The 19,347-nt window shown below is 45.1% G+C and overlaps 1 protein-coding gene across 10 annotated transcripts in view; it reads right to left on the reverse strand.

Annotated features, from left to right (window-relative positions):
* dmd (dystrophin) overlaps positions 1 to 19,347 on the reverse strand; it is a 175,162-nt gene that overhangs the window by 89,141 nt on the left and 66,674 nt on the right. For all 10 annotated transcript variants that reach the window (XM_042317889.1, XM_042317888.1, XM_042317890.1 and 7 more), the window contains 3 exons: positions 8,829 to 8,999; positions 2,187 to 2,309; positions 1,781 to 1,953 (listed from right to left, as the gene is read on the reverse strand). In XM_042317889.1, coding sequence (XP_042173823.1) covers positions 1,781 to 1,953; positions 2,187 to 2,309; positions 8,829 to 8,999 — 467 coding nt within the window. The remainder of the gene's footprint in view (positions 1 to 1,780; positions 1,954 to 2,186; positions 2,310 to 8,828; positions 9,000 to 19,347) is intronic.

A 19,347-nucleotide genomic window follows, 5' to 3' on the forward strand; every position in this document is an offset into this window, starting at 1 on the left:
CACACACACACACACACACACACACACACACACACACACACACACACACACACACACACACACACACACACACACACACACACACACACACACAAAGAAACATCTGTGAGATACCACTGAGATCAGTCAATGAGAGAAGCAGTGAGACAGTGAGTATGTGGAGGGAGAGAAATAGAGGTGGGAGCTGAACCAGCAGGACAGTTGAGGTGACAATGGACACAAACTGAGGTGACAATGGACACAAACTGAGGTGACAATGGACACAAACTGAGGTCACAATGGAGTGAAAACTAAACCGTGGAAACAAACAGTCCTGATAATCCTGATGTCATCAGTCTGTGTCAACTGCATTTACACTAGTGGTGATGATGTTACTGTAGCTTGTCTACTAGTTAGTTAGTCTAGTGGTGATGATGTTACTGTAGCTTGTCTACTAGTTAGTTAGTCTAGTGGTGATGATGTTACTGTAGCTTGTCTACTAGTTAGTTAGTCTAGTGGTGATGATGTTACTGTAGCTTGTCTACTAGTTAGTTAGTCTAGTGGTGATGATGTTACTGTAGCTTGTCTACTAGTTAGTTAGTCTAGTGGTGATGATGTACTGTAGCTTGTCTAGTTAGTTAGTTTAGTGGTGATGATGTTACTGTAGCTTGTCTACTAGTTAGTTAGTCTAGTGGTGACAATATACTGTAGCTTGTCTACTAGTTAGTTAGTCTAGTGGTGATGATGTACTGTAGCTTGTCTAGTTAGTTAGGTGATGATGTTACTGTAGCTTAGTTAGTTAGTCTACTGTAGCTTGTACTAGTTAGTTAGTTAGCTTGTCTAGCTTGTCTACTAGTTAGTTAGTCTAGTGGTGATGATGTACTGTAGCTTGTCTACTAGTTAGTTAGTCTAGTGGTGATGATGTTACTGTAGCTTGTCTACTAGTTAGTTAGTCTAGTGGTGATGATGTTACTTTAGCTTGTCTACTAGTTAGTTAGTCTATGGGTGACGATGTTACTGTAGCTTGTCTACTTAGTTTAACAACCCCATGAGGAGGGTCCCCTCCCCCCTGGTTTCCTAGTTAAACAGCTCACACCTGGTGTCTCCCCATGAGGAGGGTTGCCTCCCCCCCCCTGGTATCCTAGTTAAACAGCTCACACCTGGTGTCTCCCCATGAGGAGGGTTGCCCCCCCTGGTATCCTAGTTAAACAGCTCACACCTGGTGTCTCCCCATGAGGAGGGTTGGCCCTCCCTGGTCTAGTTTGTCTTCACCTGTTGACCCAGTCCTTCCTGTCCAGAGTTAGTAACCCCTGTGTGTCCCCATGAGGAGGGTTGGCCCTCCCTGGTCTAGTTTGTCTTCACCTGTTGACCCAGTCCTTCCTGCCCAGAGTTAGTAACCCCTGTGTGTCCCCATGAGGAGGGTTGGCCCTCCCTGGTCTAGTTTGTCTTCACCTGTTGACCCAGTCCTTCCTGTCCAGAGTTAGTAACCCCTGTGTGTCCCCATGAGGAGGGTTGGTCCTCCCTGGTCTAGTTTGTCTTCACCTGTTGACCCAGTCCTTCCTGTCCAGAGTTAGTAACCCCTGTGTGTCCCCATGAGGAGGGTTGGTCCTCCCTGGTCTAGTTTGTCTTCACCTGTTGACCCAGTCCTTCCTGTCCAGAGTTAGTAACCCCTGTGTGTCCCCATGAGGAGGGTTGGCCCTCCCTGGTCTAGTTTGTCTTCACCTGTTGACCCAGTCCTTCCTGTCCAGAGTTAGTAACCCCTGTGTGTCCCCAATAGATTCCCATGATTCCTGGTATTTACCTGAGCCTGTCCAGGTACAGCTTGTTGACTTTGTCCCAGTTAGTGTTGAGCAGCAGTGCTGTCTCCTGAACCCTGGTTCTCTCTGCTGGAGTGGCGATGGCCACCACCTCCTCTCTCCTGGCTAGAGCGCCCTCTACAGGGGGGCGGAGGTTCTTCAGATTCACCTTCACCTCCTGAGACACAGGGACGTAGGCAGACAGGCACGCACACACACACACATGTTAACCACACACACACGTACATATACACGTTTGAAACCAACAGTATGAAACACGCACACACACACACACACACACACACACACACACACACACACACACACACACACACACACACACACACACACACACACACACACACACACACACACACACACACACACACACACACACACGTACACACTGACCTGAAGGCACTGTCCCTGCTGGGGTAGGTTATAGAAGACGGCCTGCCAGTACTCAGGAGAGTTCAGTTGGAAGTCTGTCTCAGAGACGGAACGCAGCAGGGTCTGCAGCTCTCCCAGGTACTCCTACACACACATATATACACACACACACACACACACACACACACACACACAGATACACGCACACGCACGCACACGCACACGCTCAATTATAACTAAACAATAACCCCAAACTTATTCTGAACTACACAAACTATACAATATTAAACAACACTAAACACAAAGCCATCTATTACTGATAGATCCTCATCAGTTGATATTCCTACTGGGGTCAGGAGTTGTTCTGGTACTTGGTCAGGAAAACCTCCTTGCCCTACCACTTTATACTATAGATACCTTCACAGAGGGGGTAAGGTTCCCTACCACTACATACTGTATATACCTTTACAGAGAGGATAGGCTACCTACCACTTTATACTATAGATACCTTCACAGAGGGGGCAAGGTTCCCTACCACTACATACTGTAGATACCTTCACAGAGGGGGTAGCTACCAACCACTTTATAATATAGGTACCTTCACAGAGGGGTAAGGTTCCCTACCACTACATACTGTAGATACCTTCACAGAGGGGGTAGGCTACCTACCACTATATACTGTAGATACCTTCACAGAGGGGGTAGGCTACCTACCACTATATACTGTAGGTACCTTCACAGAGGGGGTAGGCTACCTACCACTACATACTGTGGATACCTTCACAGAGGGTTCAGTCAAGACAGTGTTTGTTGTTATTCCTGTGCTGTGTTCTAGTACAACACCTCTCTAATCCCTCACTATCTCTTTACATGATTTCTCTTTAAAAAAAAATATATATATATATTTTCCTTCAGTTTTCACACTCCTTCCTGGACATTAACATAAGACGCAGTAAGTCATAACTCTCTCTCCTGTCATTAAGTGTTGTTCTTAATTACTTCCATGACTCATATGAGACACTTTATCTGGGAATATCACATTCTGACACGGAACCTTTTTAACGATTTCTCATCCGTTGGAAACTTTCCACTTCCACGGCTCCTATATAAACCTGTCCCGATATTTATTCAGCTGCTCCTATATAAACCTGTCCCGATATTTATTCAGCTGCTCCTATATAAACCTGTCCCGATATTTATTCAGCTGCTCCTATATAAACCTGTCCCGATATTTATTCAGCTGCTCCTATATAAACCTGTCCCGATATTTATTCAGCTGCTCCTATATAAACCTGTCCCGATATTTATTCAGCTGCTCCTATATAAACCTGTCCCGATATTTATTCAGCTGCTCCTATATAAACCTGTCCCGATATTTATTCAGCTGCTCCTATATAAACCTGTCCCGATATTTATTCAGCTGCTCCTATATAAACCTGTCCCGATATTTATTCAGCTGCTCCTATATAAACCTGTCCCGATATTTATTCAGCTGCTCCTATATAAACCTGTCCCGATATTTATTCAGCTGCTCCTATATAAACCTGTCCCGATATTTATTCAGCTGCTCCTATATAAACCTGTCCCGATATTTATTCAGCTGCTCCTATATAAACCTGTCCCGATATTTATTCAGCTGATAAACCTGTCCCGATATTCAGCTGCTCCTATATAAACCTGTCCCGATATTTATTCAGCTGTCTTGCTCCTATATAAACTGTCCCGATATTTATTCAGCTGTCTTGCTGCTCCTATATAAACCTGTCCCGATATTTATTCAGCTGCTCCTATATAAACCTGCGATATTGATTCAGCTGCTCCTATATAAACCTGTCCCGATATTTATTCAGCTGCTCCTATATAAACCTGTCCCGATATTTATTCAGCTGCTCCTATATAAACCTGTCCCGATATTTATTCAGCTGCTCCTATATAAACCTGTCCCGATATTTATTCAGCTGCTCCTATATAAACCTGTCCCGATATTTATTCAGCTGCTCCTATATAAACCTGTCCCGATATTTATTCAGCTGCTCCTATATAAACCTGTCCCGATATTTATTCAGCTGCTCCTATATAAACCTGTCCCGATATTTATTCAGCTGCTCCTATATAAACCTGTCCCGATATTTATTCAGCTGCTCCTATATAAACCTGTCCCGATATTTATTCAGCTGCTCCTATATAAACCTGTCCCGATATTTATTCAGCTGCTCCTATATAAACCTGTCCCGATATTGATTCAGCTGCTCCTATATAAACCTGTCCCGATATTTATTCAGCTGCTCCTATATAAACCTGTCCCGATATTTATTCAGCTGTCTTGTGCACCTATATAAACCTGTCCCAATATTTATTCAGCTGCTCCTATATAAACCTGTCCCGATATTTATTCAGCTGTCTTGTGCACCTATATAAAACTGTCCCGATATTGATTCAGCTGTCTTGTTGTAAAAATAGAAATGGATAAACAGGAAGAGGTCAGAGTGAGAGTACTGAACCTTTAAATGTGAGTAAATACTAAAGAACAGGTTGAATTAGAGAGAGAGAGAGGAGGATAGACAACCTGATATAATATGTGGGTTATAGAAACCTGAGTAAATACTGAAGAACAGGTTGAATTAGAGAGAGAGAGAGAGGAGGATAGACAACCTGATATAATGTGTCGGTTATAGAAACCTGAGTAAATACTGAAGAACAGGTTGAATTAGAGAGAGAGAGAGAGGAGGATAGACAACCTGATATAATGTGTGGGTTATAGAAACCTGAGTAAATACTGAAGAACAGGTTGAATTAGAGAGAGAGAGAGGAGGATAGACAACCTGATATAATGTGTGGGTTATAGAAACCTGAGTAAATACTGAAGAACAGGTTGAATTAGAGAGAGAGAGAGGAGGATAGACAACCTGATATAATGTGTGGGTTATAGAAACCTGAGTAAATACTGAAGAACAGGTTGAATTAGAGAGAGAGAGAGGAGGATAGACAACCTGATATAATGTGTGGGTTATAGAAACCTGAGTAAACACTGAAGAACAGGGAGAAAGGTGATTGAGGACACTGGTGTCGGTAAAGTTCATGTAGAGTCTGACAGACAGAGCAGAAGAGAGTTTAATGAGCCAGTCAGTGGTGTTTAATCCATCCTTTCATAAACACTGTTCGTTCCTCAGTGTAGCTCACAGGCTTATGACTGATTCACACGTGGATTTGTCATAAGCACAGAACACAGTGGGGTGTAAAAGGTACAGCTTGACTGTGTCCCTGTAGATGTGCGTTTGCTGTATGTATATATTGTGTGTATTGCTCTTAATTGTAACTCAATGGAAGTCATCCAACAATCCCATCATGCACCTAACAGCGTTCCCCAGAACTTCACAACAGCACTTCAACTCACCTTTTAGCCCAAATACAACAACATCAAGACATAACCATCTCACCTCTTATGTCGGCTCTGTTTCTTAATGATCAGAACATGGATCGCGTTGTGATTCGACACAAAGGCACAAAGACGTGCGTTGTGTGTTAAGAGTATGTTAAAGTTAGCCTGGTTCCAACCAGTCGGCTACACAGCACCAACAGAACTAGGCTATGGCAGAGTAGGTTCAGTCATGAGGACAGAAGGACAGTAGTCATTCATAGGTCTATACCGTGTAAATACAGTGGGATTTCACAGTTAAATACCTGGTCATTGGTATTTATTATGGATCCCCATTAGCTGTTGCTTTGGCAGCAGATACTCTGCCTGGGGTCCAGGAAGTGGAGGGGTCATTGACGTACCGTGACAGAAACAGCCACCATAGTGTTCATGTGTGTTCACTGTTGATACTGTATGCCTTGCCAAATATAGATGGATGTAGACTACATGTGGGTTTGTCTTGTTTTGTGGTCTACGGATGCTTGTTTTGTGGTCTACTGATGCTTGTTTTGTGGTCTACTGATGCTTGTTTTGTGGTCTACTGATGCCTGTCTTGTTTTGTGGTCTACTGATGCTTGTCTTGTTTTGTGGTCTACTGATGCCTGTCTTGTTTTGTGGTCTACTGATGCTTGTTTTGTGGTCTACTGATGCTTGTTTTGTGGTCTACTGATGCTTGTCTTGTTTTGTGGTCTACTGATGCTTGTTTTGTGGTCTACTGATGCTTGTCTTGTTTTGTGGTCTACTGATGCCTGTCTTGTTTTGTGATCTACTGATGCTTGTGATGGATGTTTTAAAAGCAGCCAAATGTCCCTATGATCCAAGTCACATGACTAAACACACTCCTCCTCCACACCAATCCAATGTTTCATTCATCAGCCCTGCCACACAGGCAGGTGTTCATGTGTGTGGAGCCCTGTGTGAAGATTTGAGTATGGTGCGTTTTCATTGGGTGACTGGATACATACATGAGGGTCATTGATTGGTTGTGACTCCAGACAGAGGTCAGGTGACTGTGATTGACACAACCCATGTTGATTGACAGGACATGCGGTGGTGAGGTGAGGCAGGAAACCAGAAACATAACACAACAGAACAGCAAATCAGAGGCCAGGTGTGTAACATGCTGCTTCTTCACACACTGAGGGAAGGATGGAGGGATGAACACCTGGATGATGCAACTGAGGAGGAAAACTAGAAAACCCCCATTCATTAATACTGTCTGAAGGCTACATGTCATCATCCCCTCAGTAATACTGTCTGAAAGCTACATATCATCATCCCTCAGTAATACTGTCTGAAAGCTACATGTCATCATCCCCTCAGTAATACTGTCTGAAAGCTACACATCATCATCCTATCAGTAATACTGTCTGAAAGCTACACATCAACATCCCCTCAGTAATACTGTCTGAAAGCTACATATCATCATCCTATCAGTAATACTGTCTGAAGGCTACATGTCATCATCCCCTCAGTAATACTGTCTGAAGGCTACATGTCATCATCCCCTCAGTAATACTGTCTGAAGGCTACATGTCATCATCCCCTCAGTAATACTGTCTGAAGGCTACATGTCATCATCCCCTCAGTAATACTGTCTGAAAGCTACACATCATCCCCTCAGTAATACTGTCTGAAAGCTACATATCATCCCCTCAGTAATACTGTCTGAAAGCTACATATCATCCCCTCAATAATACTGTCTGAAAGCTACACATCATCCCCTCAGTAATACTGTCTGAAAGCTACATGTCATCATCCCCTCAGTAATACTGTCTGAAAGCTAAGCTACATATCATCCCCTCAGTAATACTGTCTGAAAGCTACACATCATCCCCTCAGTAATACTGTCTGAAGGCTACATGTCATCATCCCCTCAGTAATACTGTCTGAAGGCTACACATCATCCCCTCAGTAATACTGTCTGAAGGCTACATGTCATCTAGTTGGCTTGGCTCTGGGCCTTCAATAACTTGTTAACAGACCCTTGTTAAGAGACCTGCTATCGGACTGGACTAGAATATACCTGCCGTCTGTCTAGACTAGGATATACCTGCTGTCTGTCTAGACTAGGATATACCTGCTGTCTGACTGGACTAGAATATACCTGCTGTCGGACTGGACTAGAATATACCTGCCGTCTGTCTAGACTAGGATATACCTGCTGTCTGTCTAGACTAGGATATACCTGCTGTCTGACTGGACTAGAATATACCTGCTGTCTGTCTAGACTAGGATATACCTGCTGTCTGTCTAGACTAGGATATACCTGCTGTCGGACTGGACTAGGATATACCTGCTGTCTGTCTGGACTAGAATATACCTGCTGTCTGTCTGGACTAGAATATACCTGCTGTCGGACTGGACTAGGATATACCTGCTGTCTGGACTAGAATATACCTGCTGTCTGTCTGGACTAGGATATACCTGCTGTCGGACTGGACTAGGATATACCTGCTGTCTGTCTGGACTAGAATATACCTGCTGTCTGTCTGGACTAGAATATACCTGCTGTCGGACTGGACTATGATATACCTGCTGTCTGTCTGGACTAGAATATACCTGCTGTCTGCCTGGACTAGAATATACCTGCTGTCTGTCTGGACTAGAATATACCTGCTGTCAGACTGGACTAGGATATACCTGCTGTCTGGACTAGAATATACCTGCTGTCTGTCTGGACTAGGATATACCTGCTGTCTGTCTGGACTAGAATATACCTGCTGTCTGACTGGACTAGAATATACCTGCTGTCTGTCTGGACTAGAATATACCTGCTGTCTGACTGGACTAGAATATACCTGCTGTCTGTCTGGACTAGAATAGACAGGTTAACTACATCATATCAACGTCTGGTGTTTGCATCTCACTCATTCAGGAGCCCTTTATTTCATGTTTCATGTTTGATATTCACTGATTGATATTAGTTGGTTGATATTTGTCTTTCCTATTTGATTCATGGATTAGTGACTTCAATGACATCTCAATCCAGGTTATAATTAGTAGTTGGTTCTTACTAGCTAGCGGGCAGGGGTAAATTGGCACCAGGGAATGCTGTCAATTCCAATCAATTGAGAAAGTAAACCAAATTCCAATTCCAAATGTTGCTCATTGAAAAGCATTGAAGAGAATTGGAATTTCAGATTACTTCCTGAATTCAACAGGATTTAAATGGAATTGAACCCAACCCTGGTTGACACGGGACAAGTTGGCACGGCGCAGATTGGCACGGGGCAGGGGGAACTCACACTTTGTCGGCGGTAGGGGGTGAATTTAGCCTCCACCTCCTGCCAGCGTGTGTTGAGCTGGAGGAGGCGGGGCTGCACCAGCGAGGTCGCCCCTGCGTCTGACAGTTCTTTGGCCAATCCCTGCACCTCTTTCAGATCCTCACTCTTCTCATCGAACTCTGAGCCAATCTCCTAGTGAATGGGACAAAACCAGCCAGAGTCACACCCAGGGGGAATATCAGTCACACACACACACACACACACACACACACACACACACACACACACACACACACACACACACACACACACACACACACACACACACACACACACACACACACACACCACACACCTTGGAGAAAACCCAGTTAGCAGACCAGCCATACAGGGGAGAGATCTCACTCACACACATAAGGAAGACACACACTCTTCCATGCAGGGCAGTGATCATTCAGGATCATTCAGGACCATTCAGGATCATTCAGGATCATTCTCCCCAGAAAGAGGAGAAACCATCTACTCTTTCCAGTTAGATCAGGGAAATGAAGAGAGAGAAGATTCACAATAAGAGTCCCTTTTTATTAGATCAGGGAAATGAGGAGAGAGAAGATTCACAAGGAGAGTATGTCTGGCTTCATCTGGTACAGACTTTAATAAATGTGAAAACCCCTCTGTTAGAGGGCAGGGCAGAAAAGAAGCGGTGAAATGAGCGGACAGGCAGAAAGACAGACTGGAAGACAGAGAGACAGACAGACAGACATCTAGTGCTGGTAGTTTCAGGTACAGGTGAGAATGACAGGTGACTCTCAAGAGGAGTTCAATTTAGCGGAATGTCATTTTGATCACCTGGAACAAAGACACACACTGTCAGATTACACTCAGAGAAATACATTTTTAAACAGAGAGGAGAAGAGAGACAGAACGAGAGGAGAAGAGAGACAGAACGAGAGGAGAAGAGAGACAGAAAGAGAGGAGAAGAGAGACAGAAAGAGAGGAGAAGAGAGACAGAACGAGAGGAGAAGAGAGACAGAACGAGAGGAGAAGAGAGACAGAAAGAGAGGAGAAGAGAGACAGAGAGAGAGGAGAAGAGAGAGGAGAAGAGAGAGAGAGAAGAGAGACAGAAGAAGAGAGGAGAAGAGAGACAGAAAGAGAGGAGAAGAGAGACAGAGAGAGAGGAGAAGAGAGACAGAACAGAGAGAAGAGGAGAAGAGAGACAGAAAGAGAGGAGAAGAGAGACAGAACGAGAGGAGAAGAGAGACAGATGAGAGGAGAAGAGAGACAGAAAGAGAGGAGAAGAGAGACAGAATGAGAGGAGAAGAGAGACAGAATGAGAGGAGAAGAGAGACAGAAAGAGAGAAGAGAAGAGAGACAGAAGAGAGAGGAGAAGAGAGACAGAAGAGAGGAGAAGAGAGAAGAAAGAGAGGAGAAGAGAGACAGAATGAGAGGAGAAGAGAGACAGAAGGAGAGGAGAAGAGAGACAGAAAGAGAGGAGAAGAGAGACAGAAAGAGAGGAGAAGAGAGACAGAAAGAGAGGAGAAGAGAGACAGAAAGAGAGGAGAAGAGAGACAGAAAGAGAGGAGAAGAGAGACAGAAAGAGAGAAGAGAGACAGAACGAGAGGAGAAGAGAGACAGAAAGAGAGGAGAAGAGAGACAGAAAGGAGGAGAAGAGAGACAGAATGAGAGGAGAAGAGAGACAGAAGGAGAGGAGAAGAGAGACAGAACGAGAGGAGAAGAGAGACAGAATGAGAGGAGAAGAGAGACAGAAAGAGAGGAGAAGAGAGACAGAACGAGAGGAGAAGAGAGACAGAAAGAGAGGAGAAGAGAGACAGAAAGAGAGGAGAAGAGAGACAGAACGAGAGGAGAAGAGAGACAGAATGAGAGGAGAAGAGAGACAGAAAGAGAGGAGAAGAGAGACAGAATGAGAGGAGAAGAGAGACAGAAGAGAGGAGAAGAGAGACAGAACGAGAGGAGAAGAGAGACAGAATGAGAGGAGAAGAGAGACAGAAAGAGAGGAGAAGAGAGACAGAACGAGAGGAGAAGAGAGACAGAAAGAGAGGAGAAGAGAGACAGAAAGAGAGACAGAGAAAGAGACAGAAGGAGAGGAGAAGAGAGACAGAAGGAGAGGAGAAGAGAGACAGAAAGAGAGGAGAAGAGAGACAGAAGGAGAGGAGAAGAGAGACAGAAAGAGAGGAGAAGAGAGACAGAAAGAGAGGAGAAGAGAGACAGAACGAGAGGAGAAGAGAGACAGAAAGAGGAGAAGAGACAGAAAGAGAGGAGAAGAGAGACAGAAAGAGAGGAGAAGAGAGACAGAAAGAGAGGAGAAGAGAGACAGAAAGAGAGGAGAAGAGAGACAGAAAGAGAGGAGAAGAGAGACAGAAAGAGAGGAGAAGAGAGACAGAAAGAGAGGAGAAGAGAGACAGAAAGAGAGGAGAAGAGAGACAGAAAGAGAGGAGAAGAGAGACAGAATGAGAGGAGAAGAGAGACAGAAAGAGAGGAGAAGAGAGACAGAACGAGAGGAGAAGAGAGACAGAATGAGAGGAGAAGAGAGACAGAAAGAGAGGAGAAGAGAGACAGAAAGAGAGGAGAAGAGAGACAGAAAGAGAGGAGAAGAGAGACAGAAAGAGAGGAGAAGAGAGACAGAAGGAGAGGAGAAGAGAGACAGAATGAGAGGAGAAGAGAGACAGAAAGAGAGGAGAAGAGAGACAGAAAGAGAGGAGAAGAGAGACAGAAGGAGAGGAGAAGAGAGACAGAAAGAGAGGAGAAGAGAGACAGAAAGAGAGGAGAAGAGAGACAGAAAGAGAGGAGAAGAGAGACAGAGAGAGAGGAGAAGAGAGAGACAGAAAGAGAGGAGAAGAGAGACAGAAAGAGAGGAGAAGAGAGACAGAAAGAGAGGAGAAGAGAGACAGAAGAGAGGAGAAGAGAGACAGAAGGAAAGAGAGGAGAGAGAGACAGAATGAGAGGAGAAGAGAGACAGAAGGAGAGGAGAAGAGAGACAGAAAGAGAGGAGAAGAGAGACAGAATGAGAGGAGAAGAGAGACAGAAGAGAGACAGGAGAGGAGAAGAGAGACAGAAAGAGAGAAGAATAGAGACAGAATGAGAGGAGAAGAGAGACAGAAAGAGAGAAGAATAGAGACAGAATGAGAGGAGAAGAGAGACAGAAAGAGAGGAGAAGAGAGAGACAGAAAGAAAGAAGAGAGACAGAAGGAGAGGAGAAGAGAGAGACAGAAAGAGAGAAAAATAGAGACATAATGAGAGGAGAAGAGAGACAGAAAGAGAGGAGAAGAGAGACAGAAAGAGATGAGAAGAGAGACAGAGAGAGAGGAGAAGAGAGACAGAAAGAGAGGAGAAGAGAGACAGAAAGAGAGGAGAAGAGAGACAGAAGGAGAGGAGAAGAGAGACAGAAAGAGAGGAGAAGAGAGACAGAATGAGAGGAGAAGAGAGACAGAAAGAGAGGAGAAGAGAGACAGAACGAGAGGAGAAGAGAGACAGAAAGAGAGGAGAAGAGAGACAGAACGAGAGGAGAAGAGAGACAGAAAGAGAGGAGAAGAGAGACAGAAAGAGAGGAGAAGAGAGACAGAAGAGAGGAGAAGAGAGACAGAAGGAGAGGAGAAGAGAGACAGAACGAGAGGAGAAGAGAGACAGAATGAGAGGAGAAGAGAGACAGAAAGAGAGGAGAAGAGAGACAGAAAGAGAGGAGAAGAGAGACAGAAAGAGAGGAGAAGAGAGACAGAACGAGAGGAGAAGAGAGACAGAATGAGAGGAGAAGAGAGACAGAAAGAGAGGAGAAGAGAGACAGAACCAGAGGAGAAGAGAGACAGAATGAGAGGAGAAGAGAGACAGAAAGAGAGGAGAAGAGAGACAGAAGGAGAGGAGAAGAGAGACAGAAAGAGAGGAGAAGAGAGACAGAAAGAGAGGAGAAGAGAGACAGAATGAGAGGAGAAGAGAGACAGAAGGAGAGGAGAAGAGAGACAGAAGAGATGAGAAGAGAGACAGAAAGAGAGGAGAAGAGAGACAGAAAGAGAGGAGAAGAGAGACAGAATGAGAGGAGAAGAGAGACAGAAAGAGAGGAGAAGAGAGACAGAAAGAGATGAAGAGAGACAGAACGAGAGGAGAAGAGAGACAGAAAGAGAGGAGAAGAGAGACAGAAAGAGAGGAGAAGAGAGACAGAATGAGAGGAGAAGAGAGACAGAAGGAGAGGAGAAGAGAGACAGAACGAGAGGAGAAGAGACAGAATGAGAGGAGAAGAGAGACAGAAAGAGAGGAGAAGAGAGATAGAACGAGAGGAGAAGAGAGACAGAAAGAGAGGAGAAGAGAGACAGAAGGATAGGAGAAGAGAGACAGAAGAGAGAGAGAGACAGAGAGGAGAAGAGAGACAGAAAGAGAGGAGAAGAGAGACAGAATGAGAGGAGAAGAGAGACAGAAGGAGAGGAGAAGAGAGACAGAACGAGAGGAGAAGAGAGACAGAATGAGAGGAGAAGAGAGACAGAAAGAGAGGAGAAGAGAGACAGAACGAGAGGAGAAGAGAGACAGAAAGAGAGGAGAAGAGAGACAGAAAGAGAGGAGAAGAGAGACAGAAGGAGAGGAGAAGAGAGACAGAAGAGAGGAGAAGAGAGACAGAAAGAGATGACAAGAGAGACAGAAGGAGAGGAGAAGAGAGACAGAATGAGAGGAGAAGAGAGACAGAAAGAGAGGAGAAGAGAGATAGAAGAGAGGAGAAGAGAGACAGAATGAGAGGAGAAGAGAGACAGAAAGAGAGGAGAAGAGAGACAGAAAGAGATGAGAAGAGAGACAGAAAGAGAGGAGAAGAGAGACAGAAAGAGAGGAGAAGAGAGACAGAAAGAGAGGAGAAGAGAGACAGAACGAGAGGAGAAGAGAGACAGAAAGAGAGGAGAAGAGAGACAGAAAGAGAGGAGAAGAGAGACAGAAAGAGAGGAGAAGAGAGACAGAATGAGAGGAGAAGAGAGACAGAAGGAGAGGAGAAGAGAGACAGAACGAGAGGAGAAGAGAGACAGAAAGAGAGGAGAAGAGAGACAGAAAGAGAGGAGAAGAGAGAGAGAAAGAGAGGAGAAGAGAGACAGAAAGAGAGAAGAAGAGAGACAGAATGAGAGGAGAAGAGAGACAGAAAGAGAGGAGAAGAGAGAGAATGAGAGGAGAAGAGAGACAGAAAGAGAGGAGAAGAGAGACAGAATGAGAGGAGAAGAGAGACAGAATGAGAGGAGAAGAGAGACAGAAAGAGAGGAGAAGAGAGACAGAAAGAGAGGAGAAGAGAGACAGAAACGAGAGGAGAAGAGAGACAGAAGGAGAGGAGAAGAGAGACAGAAAGAGAGGAGAAGAGAGACAGAAAGAGAGGAGAAGAGAGACAGAAAGAGAGGAGAAGAGAGACAGAAGGAGAGGAGAAGAGAGACAGAAAGAGAGGAGAAGAGAGACAGAATGAGAGGAGAAGAGAGACAGAAAGAGAGGAGAAGAGACAGAAAGAGAGGAGAAGAGAGACAGAAAGAGAGGAGAAGAGAGACAGAACGAGAGGAGAAGAGAGACAGAAAGAGAGGAGAAGAGAGACAGAAAGGAGGAGAAGAGAGACAGAATGAGAGGAGAAGAGAGACAGAAGGATAGGAGAAGAGAGACAGAACGAGAGGAGAAGAGAGACAGAATGAGAGGAGAAGAGAGACAGAAAGAGAGGAGAAGAGAGATAGAACGAGAGGAGAAGAGAGACAGAATGAGAGGAGAAGAGAGACAGAAAGAGAGGAGAAGAGAGACAGAAGGAGAGGAGAAGAGAGACAGAAAGAGAGAAGAGAGACAGAACGAGAGGAGAAGAGAGACAGAAAGAGAGGAGAAGAGAGACAGAAAGAGAGGAGAAGAGAGACAGAATGAGAGGAGAAGAGAGACAGAAAGAGAGGAGAAGAGAGATAGAACGAGAGGAGAAGAGAGACAGAATGAGAGGAGAAGAGAGACAGAAAGAGAGGAGAAGAGAGACAGAAGGAGAGGAGAAGAGAGACAGAAAGAGAGGAGAAGAGAGACAGAATGAGAGGAGAAGAGAGACAGAAAGAGAGGAGAAGAGAGACAGAAAGAGAGGAGAAGAGAGACAGAAAGAGGAGAAGAGAGACAGAACGAGAGGAGAAGAGAGACAGAATGAGAGGAGAAGAGAGACAGAAAGAGAGGAGAAGAGAGACAGAAGGAGAGGAGAAGAGAGACAGAACGAGAGGAGAAGAGAGACAGAATGAGAGGAGAAGAGAGACAGAAAGAGAGGAGAAGAGAGACAGAATGAGAGGAGAAGAGAGACAGAAAGAGAGGAGAAGAGAGACAGAAAGAGAGGAGAAGAGAGACAGAGAGAGAGGAGAAGAGAGAGACAGAAAGAGAGGAGAAGAGAGACAGAAAGAGAGGAGAAGAGAGACAGAAAGAGAGGAGAAGAGAGACAGAAGGAGAGGAGAAGAGAGACAGAAAGAGATGAGAAGAGAGACAGAAGGAGAGGAGAAGAGAGACATAATGAGAGGAGAAGAGAGACAGAAAGAGAGGAGAAGAGAGATAGAACGAGAGGAGAAGAGAGACAGAAAGAGATGAGAAGAGAGACAGAAGGAGAGGAGAAGAGAGACAGAATGAGAGGAGAAGAGAGACAGAAAGAGAGGAGAAGAGAGACAGAAAGAGAGGAGAAGAGAGACAGAATGAGAGGAGAAGAGAGACAGAAAGAGAGGAGAAGAGAGACAGAAAGAGATGAAGAGAGACAGAACGAGAGGAGAAGAGAGACAGAAAGAGAGGAGAAGAGAGACAGAAAGGGAGGAGAAGAGAGACAGAATGAGAGGAGAAGAGAGACAGAAGGAGAGGAGAAGAGAGACAGAACGAGAGGAGAAGAGAGACAGAAAGAGAGGAGAAGAGAGACAGAAAGAGAGGAGAAGAGAGACAGAAAGAGAGAAGAAGAGAGACAGAATGAGAGGAGAAGAGAGACAGAAAGAGAGGAGAAGAGAGACAGAAGGAGAGGAGAAGAGAGACAGAAAGAGAGGAGAAGAGAGACAGAATGAGAGGAGAAGAGAGACAGAAAGAGAGGAGAAGAGAGACAGAAATGAGAGGAGAAGAGAGACAGAAGGAGAGGAGAAGAGAGACAGAAAGAGATGAGAAGAGAGACAGAAAGAGAGGAGAAGAGAGACAGAAAGAGAGGAGAAGAGAGACAGAATGAGAGGAGAAGAGAGACAGAAAGAGAGGAGAAGAGAGACAGAAAGAGATGAAGAGAGACAGAACGAGAGGAGAAGAGAGACAGAAAGAGAGGAGAAGAGAGACAGAAAGGAGGAGAAGAGAGACAGAATGAGAGGAGAAGAGAGACAGAAGGAGAGGAGAAGAGAGACAGAACGAGAGGAGAAAGAGAGACAGAATGAGAGGAGAAGAGAGACAGAAAGAGAGGAGAAGAGAGATAGAACGAGAGGAGAAGAGAGACAGAAAGAGAGGAGAAGAGAGACAGAAGGATAGGAGAAGAGAGACAGAACGAGAGGAGAAGAGAGACAGAATGAGAGGAGAAGAGAGACAGAAAGAGAGGAGAAGAGAGACAGAATGAGAGGAGAAGAGAGACAGAAGGAGAGGAGAAGAGAGACAGAACGAGAGGAGAAGAGAGACAGAATGAGAGGAGAAGAGAGACAGAAAGAGAGGAGAATAGAGACAGAAAGAGAGGAGAAGAGAGACAGAAAGAGAGGAGAAGAGAGACAGAAAGAGAGGAGAAGAGAGACAGAAAGAGAGGAGAAGAGAGACAGAAGGAGAGAGGAGAAGAGAGACAGAAAGAGATGACAAGAGAGACAGAAGGAGAGGAGAAGAGAGACAGAATGAGAGGAGAAGAGAGACAGAAAGAGAGGAGAAGAGAGATAGAACGAGAGGAGAAGAGAGACAGAATGAGAGGAGAAGAGAGACAGAAAGAGAGGAGAAGAGAGACAGAAAGAGATGAGAAGAGAGACAGAAAGAGAGGAGAAGAGAGACAGAAAGAGGAGAAGAGAGACAGAAAGAGAGGAGAAGAGAGACAGAACGAGAGGAGAAGAGAGACAGAAAGAGAGGAGAAGAGAGACAGAAAGAGAGGAGAAGAGAGACAGAAAGAGAGGAGAAGAGAGACAGAATGAGAGGAGAAGAGAGACAGAAGGAGAGGAGAAGAGAGACAGAACGAGAGGAGAAGAGAGACAGAATGAGAGGAGAAGAGAGACAGAAAGAGAGGAGAAGAGAGACAGAAAGAGAGGAGAAGAGAGACAGAAAGAGAGAAGAAGAGAGACAGAATGAGAGGAGAAGAGAGACAGAAAGAGAGGAGAAGAGAGAGAATGAGAGGAGAAGAGAGACAGAAAGAGAGGAGAAGAGAGACAGAATGAGAGGAGAAGAGAGACAGAATGAGAGGAGAAGAGAGACAGAAAGAGAGGAGAAGAGAGAGAAAGAGAGGAGAAGAGAGACAGAAAGAGAGGAGAAGAGAGACAGAAGGAGAGGAGAAGAGAGACAGAAAAGAGAGAGAAGAGAGACAGAAAGAGAGGAGAAGAGAGACAGAAAGAGAGGAGAAGAGAGACAGAAGGAGAGGAGAAGAGAGACAGAAAGAGAGGAGAAGAGAGACAGAATGAGAGGAGAAGAGAGACAGAAAGAGAGGAGAAGAGAGACAGAAAGAGAGGAGAAGAGAGACAGAAAGAGAGGAGAAGAGAGACAGAACGAGAGGAGAAGAGAGACAGAAAGAGAGGAGAAGAGAGACAGAAAGGAGGAGAAGAGAGACAGAATGAGAGGAGAAGAGAGACAGAAGGATAGGAGAAGAGAGACAGAACGAGAGGAGAAGAGAGACAGAAAGAGAGGAGAAGAGAGACAGAAGGATAGGAGAAGAGAGACAGAACGAGAGGAGAAGAGAGACAGAATGAGAGGAGAAGAGAGACAGAAAGAGAGGAGAAGAGAGACAGAATGAGAGGAGAAGAGAGACAGAAGGAGAGGAGAAGAGAGACAGAACGAGAGGAGAAGAGAGACAGAATGAGAGGAGAAGAGAGACAGAAAGAGAGGAGAAGAGAGACAGAACGAGAGGAGAAGAGAGACAGAAAGAGAGGAGAAGAGAGACAGAAGGAGAGGAGAAGAGAGACAGAAGGAGAGGAGAAGAGAGACAGAAGGAGAGGAGAAGAGAGACAGAAAGAGAGGAGAAGAGAGACAGAATGAGAGGAGAAGAGAGACAGAAAGAGAGGAGAAGAGAGATAGAACGAGAGAGAAGAGAGACAGAATGAGAGGAGAAGAGAGACAGAAAGAGAGGAGAAGAGAGACAGAAAGAGATGAGAAGAGAGACAGAAAGAGAGGAGAAGAGAGACAGAAAGAGAGGAGAAGAGAGACAGAAAGAGAGGAGAAGAGAGACAGAAAGAGAGGAGAAGAGAGACAGAAAAGAGAGGAGAAGAGAGACAGAAAGAGAGGAGAAGAGAGACAGAAAGAGAGGAGAAGAGAGACAGAATGAGAGGAGAAGAGAGACAGAAGGAGAGGAGAAGAGAGACAGAACGAGAGGAGAAGAGAGACAGAATGAGAGGAGAAGAGAGACAGAAAGAGAGGAGAAGAGAGACAGAAAGAGAGGAGAAGAGAGACAGAAAGAGAGAAGAAGAGAGACAGAATGAGAGGAGAAGAGAGACAGAAAGAGAGGAGAAGAGAGAGAATGAGAGGAGAAGAGAGACAGAAAGAGAGGAGAAGAGAGACAGAATGAGAGGAGAAGAGAGACAGAATGAGAGGAGAAGAGAGACAGAAAGAGAGGAGAAGAGAGACAGAAAGAGAGGAGAAGAGAGACAGAAATAGAGGAGAAGAGAGACAGAAGGAGAGGAGAAGAGAGACAGAAAGAGAGGAGAAGAGAGACAGAAAGAGAGGAGAAGAGAGACAGAAAGAGAGGAGAAGAGAGACAGAAGGAGAGGAGAAGAGAGACAGAAAGAGAGGAGAAGAGAGACAGAATGAGAGGAGAAGAGAGACAGAAAGAGAGGAGAAGAGAGACAGAAAGAGAGGAGAAGAGAGACAGAAAGAGAGGAGAAGAGAGACAGAACGAGAGGAGAAGAGAGACAGAAAGAGAGGAGAAGAGAGACAGAAAGAGAGGAGAAGAGAGACAGAATGAGAGGAGAAGAGAGACAGAAGGATAGGAGAAGAGAGACAGAACGAGAGGAGAAGAGAGACAGAATGAGAGGAGAAGAGAGACAGAAAGAGAGGAGAAGAGAGATAGAACGAGAGGAGAAGAGAGACAGAATGAGAGGAGAAGAGAGACAGAAAGAGAGGAGAAGAGAGACAGAAGGAGAATGAGAGAAGGAGACAGAAAGAGATGAAGAGAGACAGAACGAGAGGAGAAGAGAGACAGAAAGAGAGGAGAAGAGAGAGAACAGAAAGAGAGGAGAAGAGAGACAGAATGAGAGGAGAAGAGAGACAGAAAGAGAGGAGAAGAGAGATAGAACGAGAGGAGAAGAGAGACAGAATGAGAGGAGAAGAGAGACAGAATGAGAGGAGAAGAGAGACAGAAAGAGAGGAGAAGAGAGACAGAACGAGAGGAGAAGAGAGACAGAAAGAGAGGAGAAGAGAGACAGAAAGAGAGGAGAAGAGA

The sequence above is a fragment of the Oncorhynchus tshawytscha genome, unplaced genomic scaffold, assembly GCF_018296145.1.
Source record: "Oncorhynchus tshawytscha isolate Ot180627B unplaced genomic scaffold, Otsh_v2.0 Un_scaffold_2906_pilon_pilon, whole genome shotgun sequence".
Classification (NCBI taxonomy): Eukaryota; Metazoa; Chordata; class Actinopteri; order Salmoniformes; family Salmonidae; genus Oncorhynchus; species Oncorhynchus tshawytscha.